At 29.4% G+C, this 21,545-nt stretch overlaps 1 protein-coding gene across 3 annotated transcripts; it reads right to left on the bottom strand.

Annotated features, from left to right (window-relative positions):
- Window positions 1-271: 271 nt before the first annotated feature.
- Window positions 272-21,073, bottom strand: LOC107168660 (ectonucleotide pyrophosphatase/phosphodiesterase family member 5-like). Of its 3 annotated transcripts, none has more exons than XM_089220252.1 (7): window positions 20,386-21,073; window positions 9,318-9,427; window positions 8,820-8,993; window positions 8,440-8,621; window positions 8,160-8,357; window positions 6,994-7,257; window positions 272-658 (listed from the first exon to the last, which is right to left on the bottom strand). In XM_089220252.1, the coding sequence occupies exons 1-7, from the start codon at window positions 20,755-20,757 to the stop codon at window positions 621-623; spliced, it is 1,338 nt and encodes a 445-aa protein (XP_089076378.1). In that variant the 5' UTR covers window positions 20,758-21,073; the 3' UTR covers window positions 272-620. The 3 variants fall into 3 exon arrangements, with proteins under 3 accessions (XP_089076378.1, XP_089076376.1, XP_089076377.1); XM_089220250.1 differs by lacking the exon at window positions 272-658 and adding an exon at window positions 5,723-5,805; XM_089220251.1 differs by lacking the exon at window positions 272-658 and having other exon boundaries at window positions 5,997-7,257; window positions 20,386-21,072.
- Window positions 21,074-21,545: the final 472 nt, after the last annotated feature.

The raw sequence follows: 21,545 nt of genomic DNA, 5'->3' as shown, positions 1-21,545 counted from the left end.
GATATTGAATATAATCCGTTATCTGTAATAATAAAATAACGTCTAGTTATATAATTTTTAATTTGTATGTTTTAAAATTAATTACCGGACCGGTAGGTCACGCATACAAAACGTTCACCCTATACGGTAGGTCACGCGACCGGTAGGTCACATACTAAACGAATACCAAACTTTGTCTTAGTCAAACCTTATTTTTATAAGCTCAGCATAATATACAACTGAAATATGTTTATTTTTGCAATACGCTATTACACTACACACATTGAAACATTTTATTTTTTGAAAAACATTTGATATATTTTAATAATTTATAATAATAAGTCTAGTAAACTTTTATTATTTGAGATTATAATTGTTACTTGTTACCTAATTTGTATCCTAGTTATTTTTACGAATTCAATAACAAGGTTGGTAAGTATTACACACAACTATACAATCGATGAAAAAAAATGGATAGCAAAATTTAAAAAATGTTGCTTCTTCTTTTCCAGAGCAGTATCTAATGTTGCTTATCATATATACATTCTTATACATAATAAGTCACCGTGCGAGTAGTTTTCTCACGGATTATGAAAACCGAGTACAAAATAATATATTGTATTTCGTATTTGACAAGGTGCCTAACCTTTTTGTCGTTTCTCTGAATTCTTCTGCTTACCTGTAACATCATAACATATTATATTTTGTAAGTTGATATAATGTTGACATTAAGTTGGTTTGATAACAATAGATATGATATAACATTATAACCCCTTGGACTATTTTACACCAAACAACACTTACATACTGGTGTCACATTTAATATTACTTATTTTATAAAGGTACAGCATAAAGTATGGAAAACTTAAAATATAAAAGTATTTCCACTTCTTACTTTTACGTGTGCAGTCATACCGACTAGACGTACATTCCACTCATTCCAGTGTTGTTCTCTTATCTAATCTCCGAACAGTCATTACGCGGAAAAGATACGTCGATCCAAATATTATAATGCATTATCTTACTATAATATACGTGTTTCAATAATATTACGAAAACCGTACATCAGTACGAAAAACGAAAGACAACTGAAATGCTTGAACCATTCAAGATTCCGATCTTAATAACCCTACAACTACAAATTATAATATATCTCTACAAAATACCAATACCGTAAGCTTCGCTTCGAAAGTGGCCTCCGAACAACTAACAAAACGAGAATTAGCTATAGTATTCAACAACATCGAGAATATACCACAAATCGAATATCTTATCGCCCTCGGCAAATTAATTCCGCCGAAAAACATTACATAATATGCTTCATGTGTATTTAATGGCCATTTTTGTGTATATTTATTTAACAAGTATACAATCGACAACCTCCTAGCCAACCATCAAAACATCACAGTTAACAATCAGATCATCAATATTTGTCGACTCATTAACCCAGCAAAAAATCTAATTTTATCTAATGTATGTCCAACTAGTGAGATTATCGAATCTAGCTTGATTAATGACGGTTTGATTTTAGTTTCTCCGATTATTAAACTAAGAGCCGGTATAATATAGAAGGTTTTGCCCATATACTAAGCTTCAAAAGACAAATTTTTGCCAAACGAGATGTTAGTGAAAACAAACCAACTTCGATTTTAATTAATTACGATGATATTGCATGCAGAATATTTATAAATGATGACATGGTTACTTGTTTCCATTGCAAACTAAAAGGGCACATATCAAATCAATGCCCAAATCTAAAAACAACACAAAACGAAACACCTATTATTACCCCCCTCCCCCCCACCGAAAAAAATATAACCGAAAACATGACATTAGCACCTTTAGCAAGTTACTTGAAAAAATCGTGAGCAAAAGATTATACTGGACACTAAAACAATATAATTTTATCAGAAACTAACAATTTGGTTTTCAAAGGAACAAATCCACCATAGATGCCTAAATGCCTTGACTATAGTAACAGAAGACATAATATACTCAGCTTTCAATATAAAGCAACATGTTTTATTAACCTCACTTGACATAGAAAAAGTTTACGATATGGTTTGGCACTATTGAATATTAGACCAACTCCAGAAGCAAAAAATTAATGGTAATATACTCGCATACATTGCAAACTTTTTATCAGAACGATCGTTCTCAGTAAAATTAAATGTAAAAAAAAACATACTCCGACTACTTTAGACTAACGAACTTCCTAGTATTATACCAGCTCCTCTCAAAACCGTTATGTTTGCCGACGATACCAACATATATTGCAAAGGAAGAAATATAAACACATCAAAAACTCTCATGCAAAAAGCCATCGAAGAAATCTGCAAATGGGAAAAATCTACAGGGTTTAAATTTGGGTCAATCAAAAACCAATCACTATTATTCACATTTATTCAAAATGAAAGAAAATTGTTTAAATATTCCATTCGTCCATGACTGTATTATTGTAAAATCAAATAAGCTTGTTTGGTTATGAGTTTTGATTGTATGAATTATGAATATCAACATAACTACACCGGTTTGACAGTCCATTATTTGCAGGTCATATGTGCATTCATTGATCCATTGATCAAAAACTAAATTAAATAAAATACTCACAAATTATAATACGAAATTGTGTAGCATTTTATTTTACTGAATATTGTTCTATATACTTATACGAATGTCACATTCTGATACTTAAAAAACAAGTCAATTCATTTTCCAAAATGTAGCATTTCAAACGTGTTTCATGATAACCTTTAATCTAATAATGAAACGTCTACCATTTTCAAAACATGGTACTAAGTACGTTGGCATCCACAAATTCTTTTTAAAGCAATTTATAATAGATTTTATACAGTATATTTAATATATAAAGTAATAGATAGACACATGAATCTATTTTAGTTTTTTTTACAGTTTAGTCAGTTTACACTTAATGTTAATATATTTTTAGATATACCTGTCTGTAGATATTGTATCTTGATGATCTGGGCAATATCTTAGATACCAATATTTAAGATACAATAAATTGTATCTTGAATTTTTGTATCATGCATCGTGTATTTAAATATTTTTTTACTTGTATATGGTATATTTTTATGATTAAGAGGACGCTACACCCACATGTGTTGTCTCCGTCTTACAAGTGCGTAACATTACAAAAACTGTTTCGCGCGAGAAAGAACCGAGAAAGATACAGTTATAACTAAGAAATGAAATTTTCACCACATAAAAAGGAGAATTTTGTCTGTGCAATATCGTTTTTATTTTTTCGATATTAGAACTACAAAAAAAGTTATTCATGTTTAAAAAACACAAAAATTAATATATTATAAAACAATAAGAATTTTTTTTGTATAAGTGATATCGAAAAAATAAAAACGATATTTCACAGACAAAATTCTCCTTTTTATGTGGTGAAAATTTCGTTTCTTAGTTATAACTGTATCTTTCTCGGTTCTTTCCCGCGCGAAACAGTTTTTGCAATGTTACGCACTTGTAAGACGAAGACAACACATGCGGGTGTAGCGTCCTCTTAAGAAACAAGTTACAAACAATGATTATGTTATGTTTATTTATATATCAGTACCCAATAACAAGTTTTAATATTTTTAGACAAAAATTTGTAATGTTAAGTATCGACAACAGTTATAACAACGATAAGACTTTGTTGGTCACCTCCAGTCATAGGTCGGTTTATACTTATTTCATAACATGATATTTCATACAACTTGTATCTATCTTTTAGACGTACGCCATGACAAATTTGTGTTCACAGTTCTTTTTTTTTTTTGGTGTAGCAAGTTTTTATTAGAATGAATTGACTTATCATCAAACTTAAAGATAAGAAAATTATCTGTGTTTTCGCATGAGTTCTATGCGAATATTTACATTTTTTCTGAGATATATCTTATATATGAGAATTTTTAAATTATAATATTGTACATACGCATACTTGTATAAATTGGATAAAGATTAAAATACCATGAAAACCCATGAGTTAAATGTTGAAGTATTAAGATTGTTTTTAACCTATTAAAGCACTATAATAACCCATTATACATTATAACAGTTCAACGGTGTTGAACTATTGACTATATAAGCCCTGCTGTGTGCGGATGTGCGGAACCATCGCAATCGAGGTCTGCGAAAAAACATATCGTTTGGCCTAGGCCTAGTTGAGTTTTTAATGATAATAATAGACAGTAATATTATTTATTTATTTTTATCATAAATTATTATTTTATAATAAATGGAATTTTTATTTGAACAACATTAATTTATCCTACCGCATTACTAATAAAAAATTAATTCAAAATATCAATTTAAATAATATATATAATATAAATGTACAAAATGAAATACTACTTAGAATTATGGGCTTGACAAACCCGTCTCGGATCAGGATCGTTTTTCGTTTACCACGATATTTATTTTTCATTTTATTCAAATTTAATCTATCCTTATTAATTTTATCTGAATATTGAGTAGGTATATTCATTGACGAATAACTCTCGACCTAATATACAGCTGAGCCACGAATGTTCTTGTTTCCTTATTATTTACCAATAGATATGTCACACGATATGTGTTACTGTTAGGTATCGTATCTATATCGCCTTTTGTAAAATTATTATTTTTTTTTGATCGTGCTATTCCCTAAAAATCAATCAACTGGACTAACAGAACGAAGTAATGCTTTAGTCTATATAATGATAGGTTCAATGTTTCTTAATTCTTTATAAATACATTTAAATTCAGTTGCATACAGCTTTTGGCTTTACAGTAAAACTGGACGTGACATTTAAACGTGTTGTTGACGTACTGTATATACAATGAACACTGAGGCGATAATGCGTTAAATGTGACTAAGTAGTACTTGAAAGAGATGATTTTTATGTTTACACAATAGAGAAAGCAATGCATTTTACACGTTTCGAAAAAGTCAAAGAAGTCTTAGCAAGTTCTGTATTATAAAAATTGATTTATGAACTTAATAATTTATCAAAGTTTTAAATTTATCATGATAACACACTAGCATTTTGTCCTGTGATGAGTGGAGCCGCTGTTATTTGTGCAGTTTTTTCCTATTTTTTGTAAATCATACATATACATGTTATCATACATATTAAAATATACTATGAACAACAGTGGGTATTTAAATAAAAATCATAAATATATATTATTTTTTTTTTTTGATTTGAAGACCGTATGGCATCTATAGTCTTTGCATTCCAAGTTAAGATTTTGGTTGAAATGTAGTATGTCATAGTTATATTTTAAATCATTTTTTCTCTGACAGAAAAAATATCTGGTTTTAACTATGATTAACATCATCGTCATTTCCATTATTAGTGTTTCAATATTCCTTGGAAAAAATCCATAAATCTTAGACTTAAGCCACGGCTACCACGAGATGTTTTACTTGAAGCAGTTGAAGCTCATGAAAAGTTCGTGCATTTCTAAACTTAATTAATTAACTTTAAAATATTGTAAAATCATTGTAAAATCATTGTAAAAATACTTGGCGTGTTGAAACAATTATATTAATACATTTTTAAAAAAAAAACTATGATTTAATTAAAAAACAATTTCCAAGTAATTTAATATATATCTTACATTCTTAAAATAAATAATTTAAACACATTTACAACGTTTAAATATTTTAAGAGTATAAAGAAATATAGGTACCATTTTAAAGTTGCAAAATATATTATTTTTACACAAAGTATTAATGAGAAATATACTATAAAATAATTAATTAGAAATCAGGAATAAAAAAATGTTTCATTTTATTCTTCGAAATTGTAGAAATGATTCTTGAGTGAACTATTTAAAACAATCATAATATGAGATTTTAAAATTAGAATAAATTGGATAACAAAATAAATTAAATTACTATAATGTAATTCAAATATTATACTCTCATAATAGCTGTTATGACTTAATGTTATTTTCATGAAATATAATGATGTTAATTTGTAATTATATAAATCAATAGAATGAAAATTACAATCACATAACATGTTGTATTATATGTATTTTTTGGCAGAACATATTGTTGTATAAATAAAAGTATATATGAAAGATGGCGAATATAATGCAGACAAGTTTATTATTATTATTATTTTTTTTGTATTTTAATTCTATTAAAAATATATATAAGTTCTATTTTTGATTTTACATTAAACACACTCCGTAGTTGACTCACTTATTTACATTGTTTAATTTGGTACAATAATTTAATAAATAAAAATAAAAATATGATTTAGAACTTTCGTTCCCCAAATCTTAATGACAAATATTTCATAACAATACACCGTAAAAATAAGTTTACTGCTGGCAAAAAAAATGCACAACAGCATACTTACATATTATTGTACCTACTTCACCATAATATAAGTACGACTAAGCGAATAAGCGATATACATGAATTTTAAATAAGGCGAATCGATACGACACGTACGAATTTAATAACTATAGGTAGGTATATAATATAATAGAAAAAAGTATATTTTTACCCTTAAGGTATTGCGATATTATTAGAGTAGTCAAAATTGTTTGAAAAAAATACAACTGTGATAAGACTCATAAATCATAATATATCGGCTACGATTTGGCTAGTTTTTATTTTTGTAATTCGTTATAATATTATGTAAACCGTGCATACACGTTCGGACAATTAATCGAATCAAAGTATATAGTTATTTGGTTATAAATAACAATTAACTACTTAACGCAATATAATTATCGAGAAGAAGAACTAATCAAACTACTGAAACAAAATAATTGTACCTTGATATAATTAATATATAGTTTATAGGGCTTGAGAAAGGGTCGACAACCACCTCATCATCCCCGCCCGAAAATCAGGGACGACGACAAAAGTAACATGTTGTTGTTGTGTGACATCGAATTTTGGGTCAAACCACAGACGAGTGGTGACGGGGTATTTGAGTGGTTTTTGGGTTCACAGACTCCGTGCGATCGTGTGTAATAACAAAGCTGAGAATATACCTAAGACGGGCTGCGTGGTCACGGGGGCGGCGCCGTCGGGCTGGGGCGACAGCAGTTGTTCAACGCCTTTGATGGTCCCGTCAGTCGGTCGGCTCGGTTCGGCTAGGCCCGCGATCCGGCCGATCAGCGGGTAAAGGTCCACGTTGTTGAACTGCACGGCCGAATAATTCTTCTTGAACGCCGGGCCGGAAGCCATAAAGATGGCTCGCATCAGTGGTTCCTCGTTGTCGTACCCGTGCACTCCAACTTTGAATTTTTCCTTGGCTGAAACACGATTAGATCAGTTGTTAGGTACAATGATAAACGATCAAGTAATAACGGTACGGTCATTTTTTTTAACCATAGCACATTGTTCATCGCAAAGATTCGTTAATTCAAACAAATGTATTGATAAATTCCATTCGAATATGTCTGTTAAATATTGAAGTACCTGTATAATTTATATTTGCTAATGCATTTTAATGTACAAGTAGTGTAAAATATTTATAAGAAAATATCATCACTCGAGCAAGAATAAGCCTCTCTCATCTAATTCTATACATTTCTATATCATCATTCATCACTTGATCAGTAAGGAATCAACACTGTGATACTTTCAATGAAATACCAACAAATAACAATAGAATAAATTATGGTAGGTATTCAAGTTCCTCAAACATCCCGAAACTCACAAAATCCTAACAATCCCTTTTCATCAAACCAAACCGAAGAGAACACAAGAGCAATATGTACATTTTTCCATACTCCAAAAATTGAACATTTTCCCAAACATGTAACTAATTACAAACATAGTATAGGATATACTTTATATTAATATCGTTTAACATATATTTTCTTTGCTATTAATTTATTTGTTGGCTAATAAAAATTATGGTTGAAGTCTTTTTATCAAAGATAAAATGTTGGTCAAGATCACAGTATAATATGTATTATCTTTAACTAGAAACAAAATAATGTTACTGAAAATTAAAAAAACTAGTTTTAAACGACTGAACGGTGGCTTATTATTTTTCGAATATGTATTGTTGTTATTTTTAGTAAAAAGTGTTTTGATAGGTTCCAAAATTGTCTCTACAAAATTAGGACCGTAATAATGCACTTTAAAAAACGTTCGTTGATCGATATCATAGCGTTGTACGTAATTTTATTGAGCTGTAAGTACTAACTTGTTCCGTTCAAAATCAATTCAAAATATTTATCCCAAAATGCATATTCAGGTTTAGCCAACAAATAAATAATATCTTTCAATCTTGTATTATTTTTTATATGCCAACGGTCTGGTAATTCATCTTGTTTAAATACATTAAATTTCCTGGAAGTATTGGCTATTTTTGAAAGATTTTTATGAACTTCGTCAAATTTGTCTGAAAATCATAGCAAAAATTAAAGTGTTTAGTATCACTATTTAGCATTATGCTCTTTACGACGGTTGTATAAGCTACTCACTTGGATTTGGATGTATGAATGCATTAGGACCTGAAATAACGCTTTTGTAAGTCGTATTTGATACGTAATCATCTAAATGTATCATTCGATCATACGTAACTGTATCCATGCCGTGATCGCTAAGAATAATGAGATTTATTTTGTTTTCTAGTTTTTCATATTTTATTTGGTCGAGTATGTACCTAAAATTATGATTTTTTAAATTTTAAGTTTTACAAAACATAAAACACATTATTTTAAACTTAATAAAATGAATATAATATTTAAAAAAAATATGAAAAAATTAAAAATATTTTCCATACATTGTTCATAGTGACGTGTATATATCTAAAAACATACTTATAATTTATTTTTTAATTTAATTTATAAATTATAAATACTTTAGTGTGACATCTGCTCTCACAATTTGATTTATTGTTTCTTGTGAGTTGATTCCTTTTAAATGAGCAGTATTGTCTGGTTCTTCAAAATACGCATACACTAAATTGGCTGGTTTATTTTTGTCTTTAATCCAAGACATAATGGTGTCTATACGATTAGTCCAAGGCATTGAACTAGACAAAAATAAATAACTCATTAATATCAATAACTAATTTAACACGATTTGTAAGAAAACCTAAAGAAGATCAATAATATAGGTATTGTTTATAATAGAGATAACTTTTTAAAATTAGTTTTGAAATGCAATGAACTAGTTAATTCGTTGTAATAAAACAATATATAAATACTTAAAAGCAGAATTGTATTTATAATGTGTTGGTTTTATTTAAAGATATCCCATATGGCCATATATTAAGTAATTTAGAAAGGTTTATAAAGTTGAAAAGTAAAAAAAAATTGACTCATTGCTTATAATTACAATTATAATGTTTTATTACTGGTTGTATTTTTGAATATGGGTAGGATATTTGTTTTGATATGCAAATTCGGATCCTGGCCACATCATCACACCACTATATCGTCCATCTCCGTTGTTTTCGTTTTGAATCTGAAATTATTTTATCTCATTAGACGATTAGACCATGCATTAGGATCAGTAGCAGTGCAAGGATTTACAAATGGGGTAGGGATCCCTCAAATTATTCGAGATTTCTCAGTGGGCGGCTGTTGGCAGCTATACTATATTATTAAATATTGAAACAAATTTAAAAAAAATCAATAATGTGGAATACAGCAGTTTTAGTTATAAAAACGACATAGTTCGAGCATTGACCACTATCGTAATAAATTGTAATTATTTTATAAAGTATAAATACAATACATAACTGATTAGCGGAATAATCAATTATTAAGTTATAGTTTAGGTGTTCAATAGGTATCATTAATTCTTAAGCGTTTTTAGGAAATGTTCTCTTTTTAGATTGAAAATTTATAGCCATACTACCCAACAGCCAATAGGTATTAATATAATTATATAATTACTATTATATAGTAGTTTGAACAATATTATAGCATACACAATATAAGATAACACTGTTCTCCAAATTTTCAGTCAGTCTTTGAATTTCTGAATGAAAATTGTATTATGGGAAATATTACTACGAGCGTGCAAGTCAGTAGAACTAAAAATAATTGAAGCTTGTTGATCAGATGGACGATGACGATGGAGATGTCATATATCAATATTTAGTGGTATAATGTTAATGTATGTAGTCAGTGGTATATAACTAGGAGAGGTTTTGGGTGATAAACTTTCTTCCGTTGAAATTTTTTTCGCTTATAAAACGATATGTATATATATACGAAAACTATAAAAAAAAACTTGGTTTAATTTAAACTCACCCCTCCCCCTTTCAAAATGTTGGCTATACGCCACTGTATGTAGCGAAATCACTTGGTTTTAAAATTCTCAATTAATTTAAATTTGGAACTAAAATTAAAAATATATTTTACAATTGTTATTTTGGATTCTGAGTGGAGCAATGAATGTATTTTTTTTTTATTATTTAAGAAATAACCCTGGGCAACTTGGCCATTGGGATAAGATACATTTTTTTTTTTTTTGATAGGTGTTACATAATAATAAAGGAAAAGTTTAATAACAATAACAATAAATGCCTAAATTATATGAAAATGAGAATAATAATAATAATAATAATAATAAGGTTGTGTTTTATTTTTTTTAAATGATTAAATAAGTTTGTCCAGTCCTGTCTCCTGGAGAAACACAAATATATCTGGTGATTGCAGAAAAGGTCCTAGTATATCGTATAAATCGCTGGATAGATTGTTGCGATTTGATGAATGTATTGATTTTACCACGATGTGTGTTTTTATTTTTTTATTTATTTATTTTTTTTGTGTCTGTCATCACGATTTGGGGCAGTAAAAGTTCTTCAATTTTCGATTTCAGTACCTCGTTCGATCAGAAAATGAATCTAGTTGGTACTTTGGGGGGGGGGGTCAAAAGCAAAAAATTCTTAATATTTTTCTAGATACATGAAATTTTCACCGAATGTTTATATAAGAATATTCTATCCATCATGCAATTTTCAAACATTTTCGTCTTGAGTTGAACTATTCATAGGTATTCGCATATTTTGATCATTATTAGTTTTTTTAAAATTAATATCGATAAAAATATATCTGTTGAGTAGAAAAACTTGAAAATTTAATACAATGCTCTGAAAATATTGTTGCAATACCAGTTGAAAAATAAAAGAAGTTCATTGTCACATTTTTTTTACAAGCATTCAAATTTTAATTTTGACAACATACGTAAAAATCACGAAAATTCATAAATTATTTTATGCTAGAAATTCATTAAAAATTTTTCTCTTATATCTTATAATTTAAAATTGTATATAGGGCTCCTAACATATTTTTAAAATAGCAGTTGAAAAAGAAAAGAAAAATATAGCCACAATTTTTTTTTACAAGCATTCAAATTTTAATTTTGACAACATACGTAAAATTCATGAAAATTCGTAAATTATTTTATGCTAGAATTCATAAAAAATTTTCCTTTTATATCTAAGATTTGAAAATTTCCAATTATCTATAATATATCCTAGACAGAAAAACCGTCTCCGTTCAGAATCGTTTTTCGTATACAATGATACCTATCATTGCATTTAAATCTAACCTACCCTAGTCAGAGGTCTACCCCACCACCTAATGTACAGCAGAGCGACATCCACTTTCCCGCTTTTAGATTCTGAACGAAGTGATGAATGTATTGATTTTACAATGATGTGTGTTTTTTTATATTTGTTTTTGTGTCTGTTTACAGCAGCATAACTAGTCGAAATAATGCTTCAAATATTGACAAAAATGCGTAAAAACCATGAATATTTTTTTTTTGTGTTTGTCATTACGTTTTGGGGCAGTAAAAATGCTTTGACTTTTAACTTCAGTACCTTGTTAAATCAGAAAGTGAATCTAGTTGATACTTTGGGGGATCAAAAGTAAAAAATTCTTAATATTTTTCTAAATAATCGGGATAAACAAACAAAAAATTAACGGAAAAACAGGAAATTTTACGTACAATCAGTTTTCGACAAAATCAATTTTGATTTTTTATGGAACTTTAAAACGAATGACCATTGATACATGAAATTTTTACCGAATGTTTATATAAGTACCTATGTTCTATCCACCATGAAATTTAAAAAAAAAATTGACTTAAGTTGAACTATTCATAGGTATATGCAATTTTCAATCATTCTTAGTTTTTTTTTTTAGATTAAAATCGATAAAAATTTATTTTTTGGGTAGAAAATCTTGAAAATTTAATACAAGGCTCTTAACATATTATTACAATAGCAGTTGAAAAATAAAATAAATTCATAGTTACAATTTTTTTTGATAAGCATTCAAAGTTTGAATTTTGACAAAATACGTAAAAATCACAAAAATTCACAAATTATTTTAAGCTAGAAATTAATAAAAAATTTTCTTTTTTAAACTAAGATTTAAAAATTTAATATAAGATTCCTTACAAGTTTTTCAGTCTTTATCACAAAAAAAATGTCCACCGGAAATGCAAATTAAATTTTTATAAGCATTTGAATTTCAAATATTGACAAAATTCGTCATAACCATGAATTTATATTATTTATTTTTTTTTTTTTATTAGCTATCGGTATAAAACCATTATAGCTCAACAATTACAGTTAATATATAATACAGCAGATAAGATTACATAATAATACAAATATAGATATTGTCAAGAAGTAATATAAAATAATAACAAGATTGCATGTTAGCACAAGTCAGATATAGCATATTATACAATTATTAATACAATAATATTTATGGTGTATTAAGTTTCTGTAAAACAACTGTAAGCAGAGAGAGGAGGGGGTTAATCAGTGAGGATAGCTCGGACAGAAAATTAGATAATGTGGGAAGGTCATTAAAAGAATTCAACCTAATGTTATTTTTAGTAGCATTGATATCATCGGGCTTGGAAACAACAGATGCATAAGACGGTTTGGACTGAGAGGAAGTAAAAGTGTTTGGAAGAAATGATTCGACCGGTTTATTTATTTTGAGAGTCTGCGTTCGTTTTTTGTTCTGATGTTTTTTAAGACGCTCAGAAAGTGAATTGAAAACTGGGCAGCCTTTGTAATTGGCCGTATGATCACCAGCACAGAGGGCGCATTTGGCTGGGCTGTTTTGGTCTTTTGTGCATTCCTCAGAAAAATGATCTTCGCTGCATTTGACGCACCTAGGAGTATGGTGACACTGATTTCTTGTGTGACCGTAGTTTTGACATTGATGACATTGTGGGGGACCACGACGGGCTTTATGAGGTTTCTCGATGACGACAATGGTGTTGAGTAAAGACGTAATATTAAGAACATCGTTGTTGTTATTTTGGGGAAATAAATCGACGAAAAACATTGGAAGAGCGCACTTGTTTTTATTTTTAATATTCATTACGTGTTTCACGGAATGTCCTTTGTCTAACAAGGCGGTGGAAATATCCGTGCACAGAGTAGTATGGTGAAGGTTTTTTATCACGATTCTGTATGGGCGAAGTTGACGAGGAAGGAAAGTGTGGAAACTGGCGTTAGTATCCATTAAGTGCTGAATGATTGTATTATAACTGATACGATCACTGGGACGAACGATCAGATAATGAGAAGTTGACTTACACGTAAAGGCGTTTAGATTGGTAATCCTTGATAGTTCGTTTTTAAATGCTGAGAAATTGTTTATATTTTTAATATACAGAGGGGGAGGCTCCGGCTCCACAACATGTTCGATGATAGTTGGTACTTCAGGATCGTTTGAGCTGTTTGAAACGGGCATTTCGAGTGCACTATCGGTGGACTCATCCGTAGCGAGAACGGAGAACCGATTTGGTGAAACAAAAAATTTTTTTATTGACTTATTGTCATTGGCGTTGGGTGAAATTGAGGAAGCAGATAAATTTCGTTTGGACGGCATATTTGGCGAAGCGCGTCAGGAGACGTGGACTTCGACCAACGTGTAATACGTATATCTCAGACGATATACTTAATTATTAAGACCGTAGGCGATTGCGATAACGGAGCGAAACTCATTACGTACGTGTGTAGACATTGGAGGTATCGACCGAACTGATAACCATGAATATTTGCAAATTATTTTGTAGTTCAAAACTCATAATATTGTTTGTATTTATATCTAAGGTTATAAAATGTAACACTAAGTTTTCCATAAGTTTTGCTTCAAATAGCTATAGAGAAAATTTTAAGCGTCATCATTATAGGAAAAATGTTTTGAGCGTTTGAGTTTTAAATTTTTATGAAATCGCGTAATGATAACGATTTATCCTCAAACCAGGTATATGTATATCTATGATAATATAAAGTATTATGAATTATGATAACTACATGCAATGTTTTTGGAAAAATTGATTAACCATGCCTTATTCAAAATGCGTCTTAATTGAAAAATAAAATATTTGTTTCAAAATAGAATACATGACAATATTTAAATATAATAATATATCCTAGACTGACAAATCATCTCCGTTCAGAATCGTTTTTCGTATACAATGACACCTATCATTGCATTCAAATTTAATCCCATCCATTACAGTAACCTACTGTACAGCAGAGCGACATCTACGACTTACCTGCTTTTAAAAAAAATAAATTTTGACTTAAAATAATAAGAAATGATAAGATACATTGGTTTGAAAAATTATTTGTTATTTATTAAATCAAAAGTAATGTAGGTACTGAATATAGACTACGAAAACTGGTTGTTATAAACTTGTACACCTAGCTCATACATTCGTATTTCATGTCAACCTTGTACTATTTTTTTTCTGAATTTTATTGAAATGATGAGTCATTATAATTCGAAAAAATGATTGTGTGTGATGCATGTCTACACCAGGTATACCTAAATTGTTCAATGACGTGTGTCGTGTATACTGTGTCAGATCATATCTGTCTATGTTTTTTATCAGTACCATTTTAGTAATTTTGAATTTTCCAAATTAATACAATAATTAGCCTGATACAATTGACCAATGATCAAGTATTTACAATTATGCATTAATACGTTTATTAACATTAGAATATCATTAAATAATGAATATTGTGATGCGCTCGGTTCCTTTTATAAATTACCTAACCTAACCTGACTTGACCTTTTATTTAAATAATTCTTATCATCAATTAATATTGTGAGTTCATGACGTTGTGTCCAATTTACGAGAACGAATCAATAAATAACAAAGGATAAATTCTACAATGTATTTATTTATTTATTTCAAATATAAGGTCTATTACTATATGATTACGTATAGTGCATTTACAAATCAAATTATGAATATACTAATAACTAAAAGGGAAAAAAATTGAATTACAAATTTAAATATATTAAATTCAAAGACCTCTAATAATGGTCAAATAAACATTTATTACCCATAGTCATTATAAGATTGACAGGGAAATTCATGATATTATAGTTTTAAATTGGTGCACATTTTATAAAAAATTTATGATTTCGGATATTAATAGAATTTTCTTGAAATCGGTTTAGAAAAAGGAGTTTAGGGCAACCAATAAAACCTAAATAATATTAAGTTATGTAAAAACATAGAGAGCGGACGCTTGTCGTTAAGTGAAGTTAGGTCGTACCTTTTATACTATGTACGTTTTAGTTTAAAGTTACTGAATAGCTGGATGTTGAAACATAAAGGTACCTATGATTAAAATAGACCAACAAATTACAGAATGTTTATCAGTAGCTTTTGTACAAAAACACAATTTACGTGTAGTTTATTTTATATATTATTATAAATGTATCATGTATACTCGTATGTAATACCTACATTACTATTATATTACATTACATGATTATCTACATTTATATAATTGTGTCGTAATAACTAATAAGCTTATCATTACTATACATATTATACATACCTACTCAAATACCACGTGAGAACATTATGAACAGAATTATTATTTAACACTCCATTAATTAATTGATACATTTTACTTTTTCATATTCCAATCTTAACGTTACCTTCCAAGAAATTCGGATTTACAATTGAATATTTATAATGATGTGATTGTTATTAATATATTATTATTTAAGTATATAACATTATTTTGCCATTTGTTATCACAGGTATAATCACTCGTGTTATCAATATTCATAAAGCTTATGGTAATTTTCGATCTTCGACGTACCTACCTAAAGTCGTGTAGTATACAATTATAATTTTAACAAACATTTACAAATTTTCAATTTATACAAGTACAAAATTGGGTAAATGTATCTATATTATTGTAATAACCATTTGTATTGCACAGTATAACTTTTTGTTGAGTATCTGCCAAAATGACTTATTAAATTTACTATAAATAATAAATATTAAATATACATAATTTATCTAACTATAAGATATTTGAATTTATACAATACACACTTTCACTCTTAGACGAATTATCAAAATTATCGTTACCCATTCGTTTGAGGTCTCCGTCTTATAAACATAAATTGTCGTTAACCAGGTAGTTTCAATAGTATACTGTTACTTTAAATGTCGAACTGAATAGACCTATAATCAAACTTTTAGGTAAGGCCATTATTTATGCTTGAGTATCAGTGAGTTTTTCGATATTTTAATTTTTAAGTAAGAAATGAATATGAGAAACATCACAAATTTAAGATTATCATATCTCGCTTGAAGGATCACGTTTAAACACGGATAATGTTTTGACCTAAAAAATTAATAATAGATCAATTCACTCTGATATAAAAATTAACAGTAAACTATTGAAACTAGTGGATACCTATTTATATGTTTAGTAAGGTGGTTCAAGGCGTATACATTAACAAATGTAAGGATAACATTCTCTTATAAATCTTATTACAATATTGAGACAACTACCTATGGACACCTATAAGAAAAATAAATATAAATGTTTTGGAATTAAATGTATTCAACATATTGGTTTCCTATTATGACAATTGTGTCTTTTTGGATATTTCAGATTATGTGATAAATGTATTGATTTTAATTGATGCGTGTTTTTCCTTTCAGTCTTCGACTTTTTGGTAATAAAATTTCATTTATTTTCATTTTTAGGGCGTTTAGTTATAACAAATTTAATCCAATCGATACTTAGTGGTATCAAAGTAAAACAATTTTCACGTAAAACCAATAATTGCCAAAATCTTGGTTTTTGGGGTAACTTACTGAAAAACAAATAACCGTAAATGCTTCAAATTTTTACTCAATGTTTATATTATCATGGTATAATTTCCTAAATATTGTAATTGTTAAGTTAGATTTATAAGCTAATAATAATAATAATAAAAAGATAGTTTTCTAAATGTTTTTATTATTTTTGAGTTATTTATAGATAATTGAAATTCGAATTTATTTTCAGTTTTTATTATAATATATAGATGTCAGGTACTTTTATCGATTAAAATTTTAATTTTATCAAACAGCATTGATTAATTAACATGAAAATATTTTGAGGTAATAGAGGTTATTATAAAAATCAGTCTTTCTCTCTTCCTCATTACGGCACACTTCCCTCCATTATTAATATAGCCATGGCCTATCCATTCTTTAATATCTATGGTTGGACGTCACAAATCATCGTTATAAATCGTTAGGAATATCGATTACTGAAAACCAGTTAGATGTGTATACAGGGTGATTCTTTTAAGTGGATACACTAATTATCTCGAAAAGTATTTACTTTTTTCAAAATATTTTTTTACGTGGTTTCAAGTTGATAAAAAACCAACGTTTTTATTAAAAAATTATATTTTTAAATATTTTTTATCCTTATCATTTTTTAAGTTTTTTTACTTTTTTGAATGACAACATAGAGTTTTAATTTCATATTCCAAAGCAGAATAATTTTCTAAGTATTTTGATTCATAAAAATCGAATCTAGGACGAGTAGTTTATGAGTTATATGTATTTAAAGTTTAGACAAGCGGAGTAGTGGACAAACATTTTGCGGGGTAACCCCATATCACTCCACTCTGCCAATCAAAACTTTAAATACTTATAACTCAAAAACTACTCGTCCTAGATTCGATTTTTATGAATCAAAACACTTAGACAAATATTCTGCTTTGTAATATGAAATTAAAACTCTATGTTGTCATTCAAAAAAGTAAAAAACTTAAAAAATGATAAGGATAAAAAGTATTTAAAAATATAATTTTTTAATAAAAACGTTGGTTTTTTATCAACTTGAAACCATGTAAAAAAATATTTTGAAAAAAGTAAATACTTTTCGAGATAATTAGTGTACCCACTTAAAAGAATCGCCCTGTATATAAAAGAAACTACAATTATTCCGAAAACCGGCAAATATACATTATAACTTATAGTACACGTCAAACGTCATCAAAACCGTTGTACGTGCATGATTGCGGATTTGCGGATGATGGACCAAAGCCATTGACCTGATATTATAGGATGGACATTTCATTTAATCGGTAAGGGGATTCATGTGTAACAGTATATAATAAGTAATAACAGTATGTTTCAGTTGTTCGGCCTTAAGTATCACTATTCGGTGTAAAAATATAATATGCACCCGAGTTAATCTTAAATAATTATTTCTAAATTACATTTATTTCTGTACAATAATTGTTTGTACTTATGCGATAAGTAAAAAAAATAATAATTCCAAAGATATGTTGACACACTACAGGGAGTAGAAACTGTAGAGCTTGTGAAAACAATACACATCAAATACACATCTCTACAAAATCTTGGAACTTGACATAATATTTTTTTGCTAAAAATGCAAAAATGAGAAATGCTGAATACATAATTTTAAATAATACATATAATAGTTAGAATATCAAATAAATTACATTAGATAATATCAGACGGTACTGTGATAAGTGATAACACAGACTAATGTCTGAGGAGAACAACGACCACACTTTTGAACAAAGATAATTATTCAAGATACCTCAGTAATTTGGTTATAAAAACTGTTTCACGCAGACCAACTTTTTCTCCTCGTATTTATAATAGAATAAACAAAATTTTACAACAAATGAAGAAGAAATTTATTTATGTCGAATCGTATTACTTATTTTAATAACACATTTTTCGGTTAGGTTATCGGTTTGAGAACATATTAGGTTTTTGTCAGTTTTCATTTAATTAATAAAAACGATTGAGTAACTCTATCAAAAATACAAATACCTGTACAACGAAATATATAATGTTTTTTTTTCTATGGGGATGTAGACTTCAGTAATTCTGAGTTAAATATACGTAAACATATTGTAGGACAATTTTTCAAAATATTATTGAATTTTAGCCTGGTGGAATTAAAGTTTTCTCATTCCATTTAGATTTTTAGTTAGTATTTTAAAATTTAATGCGTAAATAGGTAATATTATGATTAGGTGAGACACTGAGTATGGGTAAAAATCCCTACTGGCTATTTATTTTGTAAAGAAATATTCAAGCCTTCCCCTAAAATTCAATAAAATCTCCGTCTATGTTTCTTTCGCTTACTACAGGTTAAGAGGTTAAGAAACGGCGGTCCATGGTCTATTCTTCAAAATTCAGCCAAACTTGGTTAGCTTGAACTGTTTAACTCGAAATCGTTGATATCTCAAACTTTTTCCCGGTCCGTAAAATTTCCTATTATTTTTGTCCTAGTACAATTGAACAATTCAAACTTTTTGATCGGTCCCTTGATGACTCCCTTCAATTTTGAGTTAACTAAGTCCGACTATATGTCTCAACCATATGTAACTGATCGTGGTAACTAGTTTTTTTGGACTGATTTTACTGGGATAGATTTTCTTGGACTGAGATTGCTAGTGTCCAAAACAAAACTATTATAAATAGTCCCTGAATTTATATGGATTTGAATGTTTTTTCTAAATAGTCCAAAAAATAACTAGGTAAGCTACAAGTTTTAATTAAAGTCGTTGGATCCGAAGTACGCTTTTGATTTAGCATATTTTTTGAATATTTTACCATTTTTGGATATTTACTGCATATATTTCTGTATTTTAAAATTTTTTATTGTGTATAGGTATACGAGTTTTAAATGCATAATATGTAATATTTTGCTTATATCAACTAAAATAACGTATTATAGTTATATTTATAGTCCATGTAATTTGACGAAGTCGTTTTCTCGTCATATCTGAAACCAATCGAGACAAGTAGTAAATCTATCATTGAGTGGTTTTCGTGATCCGAGTGCGCGTAATTTTCATTCGATTTAATTCGTTATATTTAAAATGCCAAAAATTAATCAAATAAATATAATATAGTAACATAACAAGTAGTGAAAAATACTTTTTTGAATCGATTTTTTTGTATATTTTTTAATTTATAGGGTAGGTATATGTTTCTAAAAACATAAGAGCATAAATGTATATTTTATAGTGCATGCGCTTCTGAGGTTCTTGGAACATATAAATCCGGTACTCAATTATAAATGATAATCATTATGGATAACTTGGGCGAAATGACCTTACCCAGATGGGCACCACCGAATCATCGTAATGGAACTGCTCGTAAGTGTAGTGCATCGTCTTGTAGTCTTTGTCGAACATGTAATTGTCGAGCACGCCGTGGTTCTCGGAGTACATTCCGGTAGCCATGGTGAAGTGGTTGACGAACGTCTTCGTGGGGAACGCACTGCGCATGTACGGCGGCGCGGCGGACGCGTCCCGGAACCGGGCCATGTGCGGCGTCACGTTGGGCCGGATGTAATCGGGCCTGAAACCGTCGAATGACACCACCACGACCACTGGGTGTCGCGTGACGGCCGCTACCCCCGCAACCACCGCCGCGGCTGCGAAGACCGTGACTAGGCGTTTTACAGCAGCATCGGCCGGCCTGCACATGACCAACGGCCACGGAAGGTGATGTTCCTTGTAGGAAAAAAAATCACCGATCTGGTGTTCTCCGCTGTCTATTCGTCTGTTTTTATGTAATATAATTTAGATCGATTCGTACTTCCGGTGTGGACGTGGCCGGGTTTACGATACCGAGCTATATCGAGAGGCTCGACGGTGGTTATCGGACCGAACGGCCGGTGCCGGAATTATCGGATGTCAGCGTCGTCGGTATCCGGCCACTCGATTTATACTCGCAGTCTCGACCACCGCGTATTTCGCTGACGAGCGTAGAGGTCGGTGCGCGGTAGAATACTGCGAACGATACACTTCACTAACCTCAGGAATATTGCACGCGCGCATCGAAGAAACAGGTGCTGTGTAGGAGTGGGGACAACGTGTCTAGAGTTTCAGTCCGGGCCGACGCCCTGGTGACCGTGATATTGTGTTATTTATTTTTATGTTTTTGTTGTTATTATTATTAATTGTACATATCATTTTATGTATACTTATTGTACTTATAGTATTGGAAATTTGCAAAGATGATGATTTGGATGTAAACAGTATACATATTTCCAGCTACGAGTTTGAAAGAAAAAATGTTGTTATAAAATAACTAATACTTATTATAATATTGCAGATCTTCGGGACGTAACAGGAAGGCCTGGCACATGCAAACGATGAAACGAACATGGCACATGACATTAGAACTTTTATTCGAATTAAAAATTATTTAGATATAATTAACAGAGGCTTGCAAAACCCATATGGAATAATAATAACATTTTTATTTTTAT

The sequence above is a fragment of the Diuraphis noxia genome, unplaced genomic scaffold, assembly GCF_037042655.1.
Source record: "Diuraphis noxia isolate RWA-SAM2 unplaced genomic scaffold, SU_Dnox_SAM2 contig0002, whole genome shotgun sequence".
NCBI lineage: Eukaryota > Metazoa > Arthropoda > Insecta > Hemiptera > Aphididae > Diuraphis > Diuraphis noxia.
This window is presented reverse-complemented; position numbering and strand designations above follow the sequence as displayed.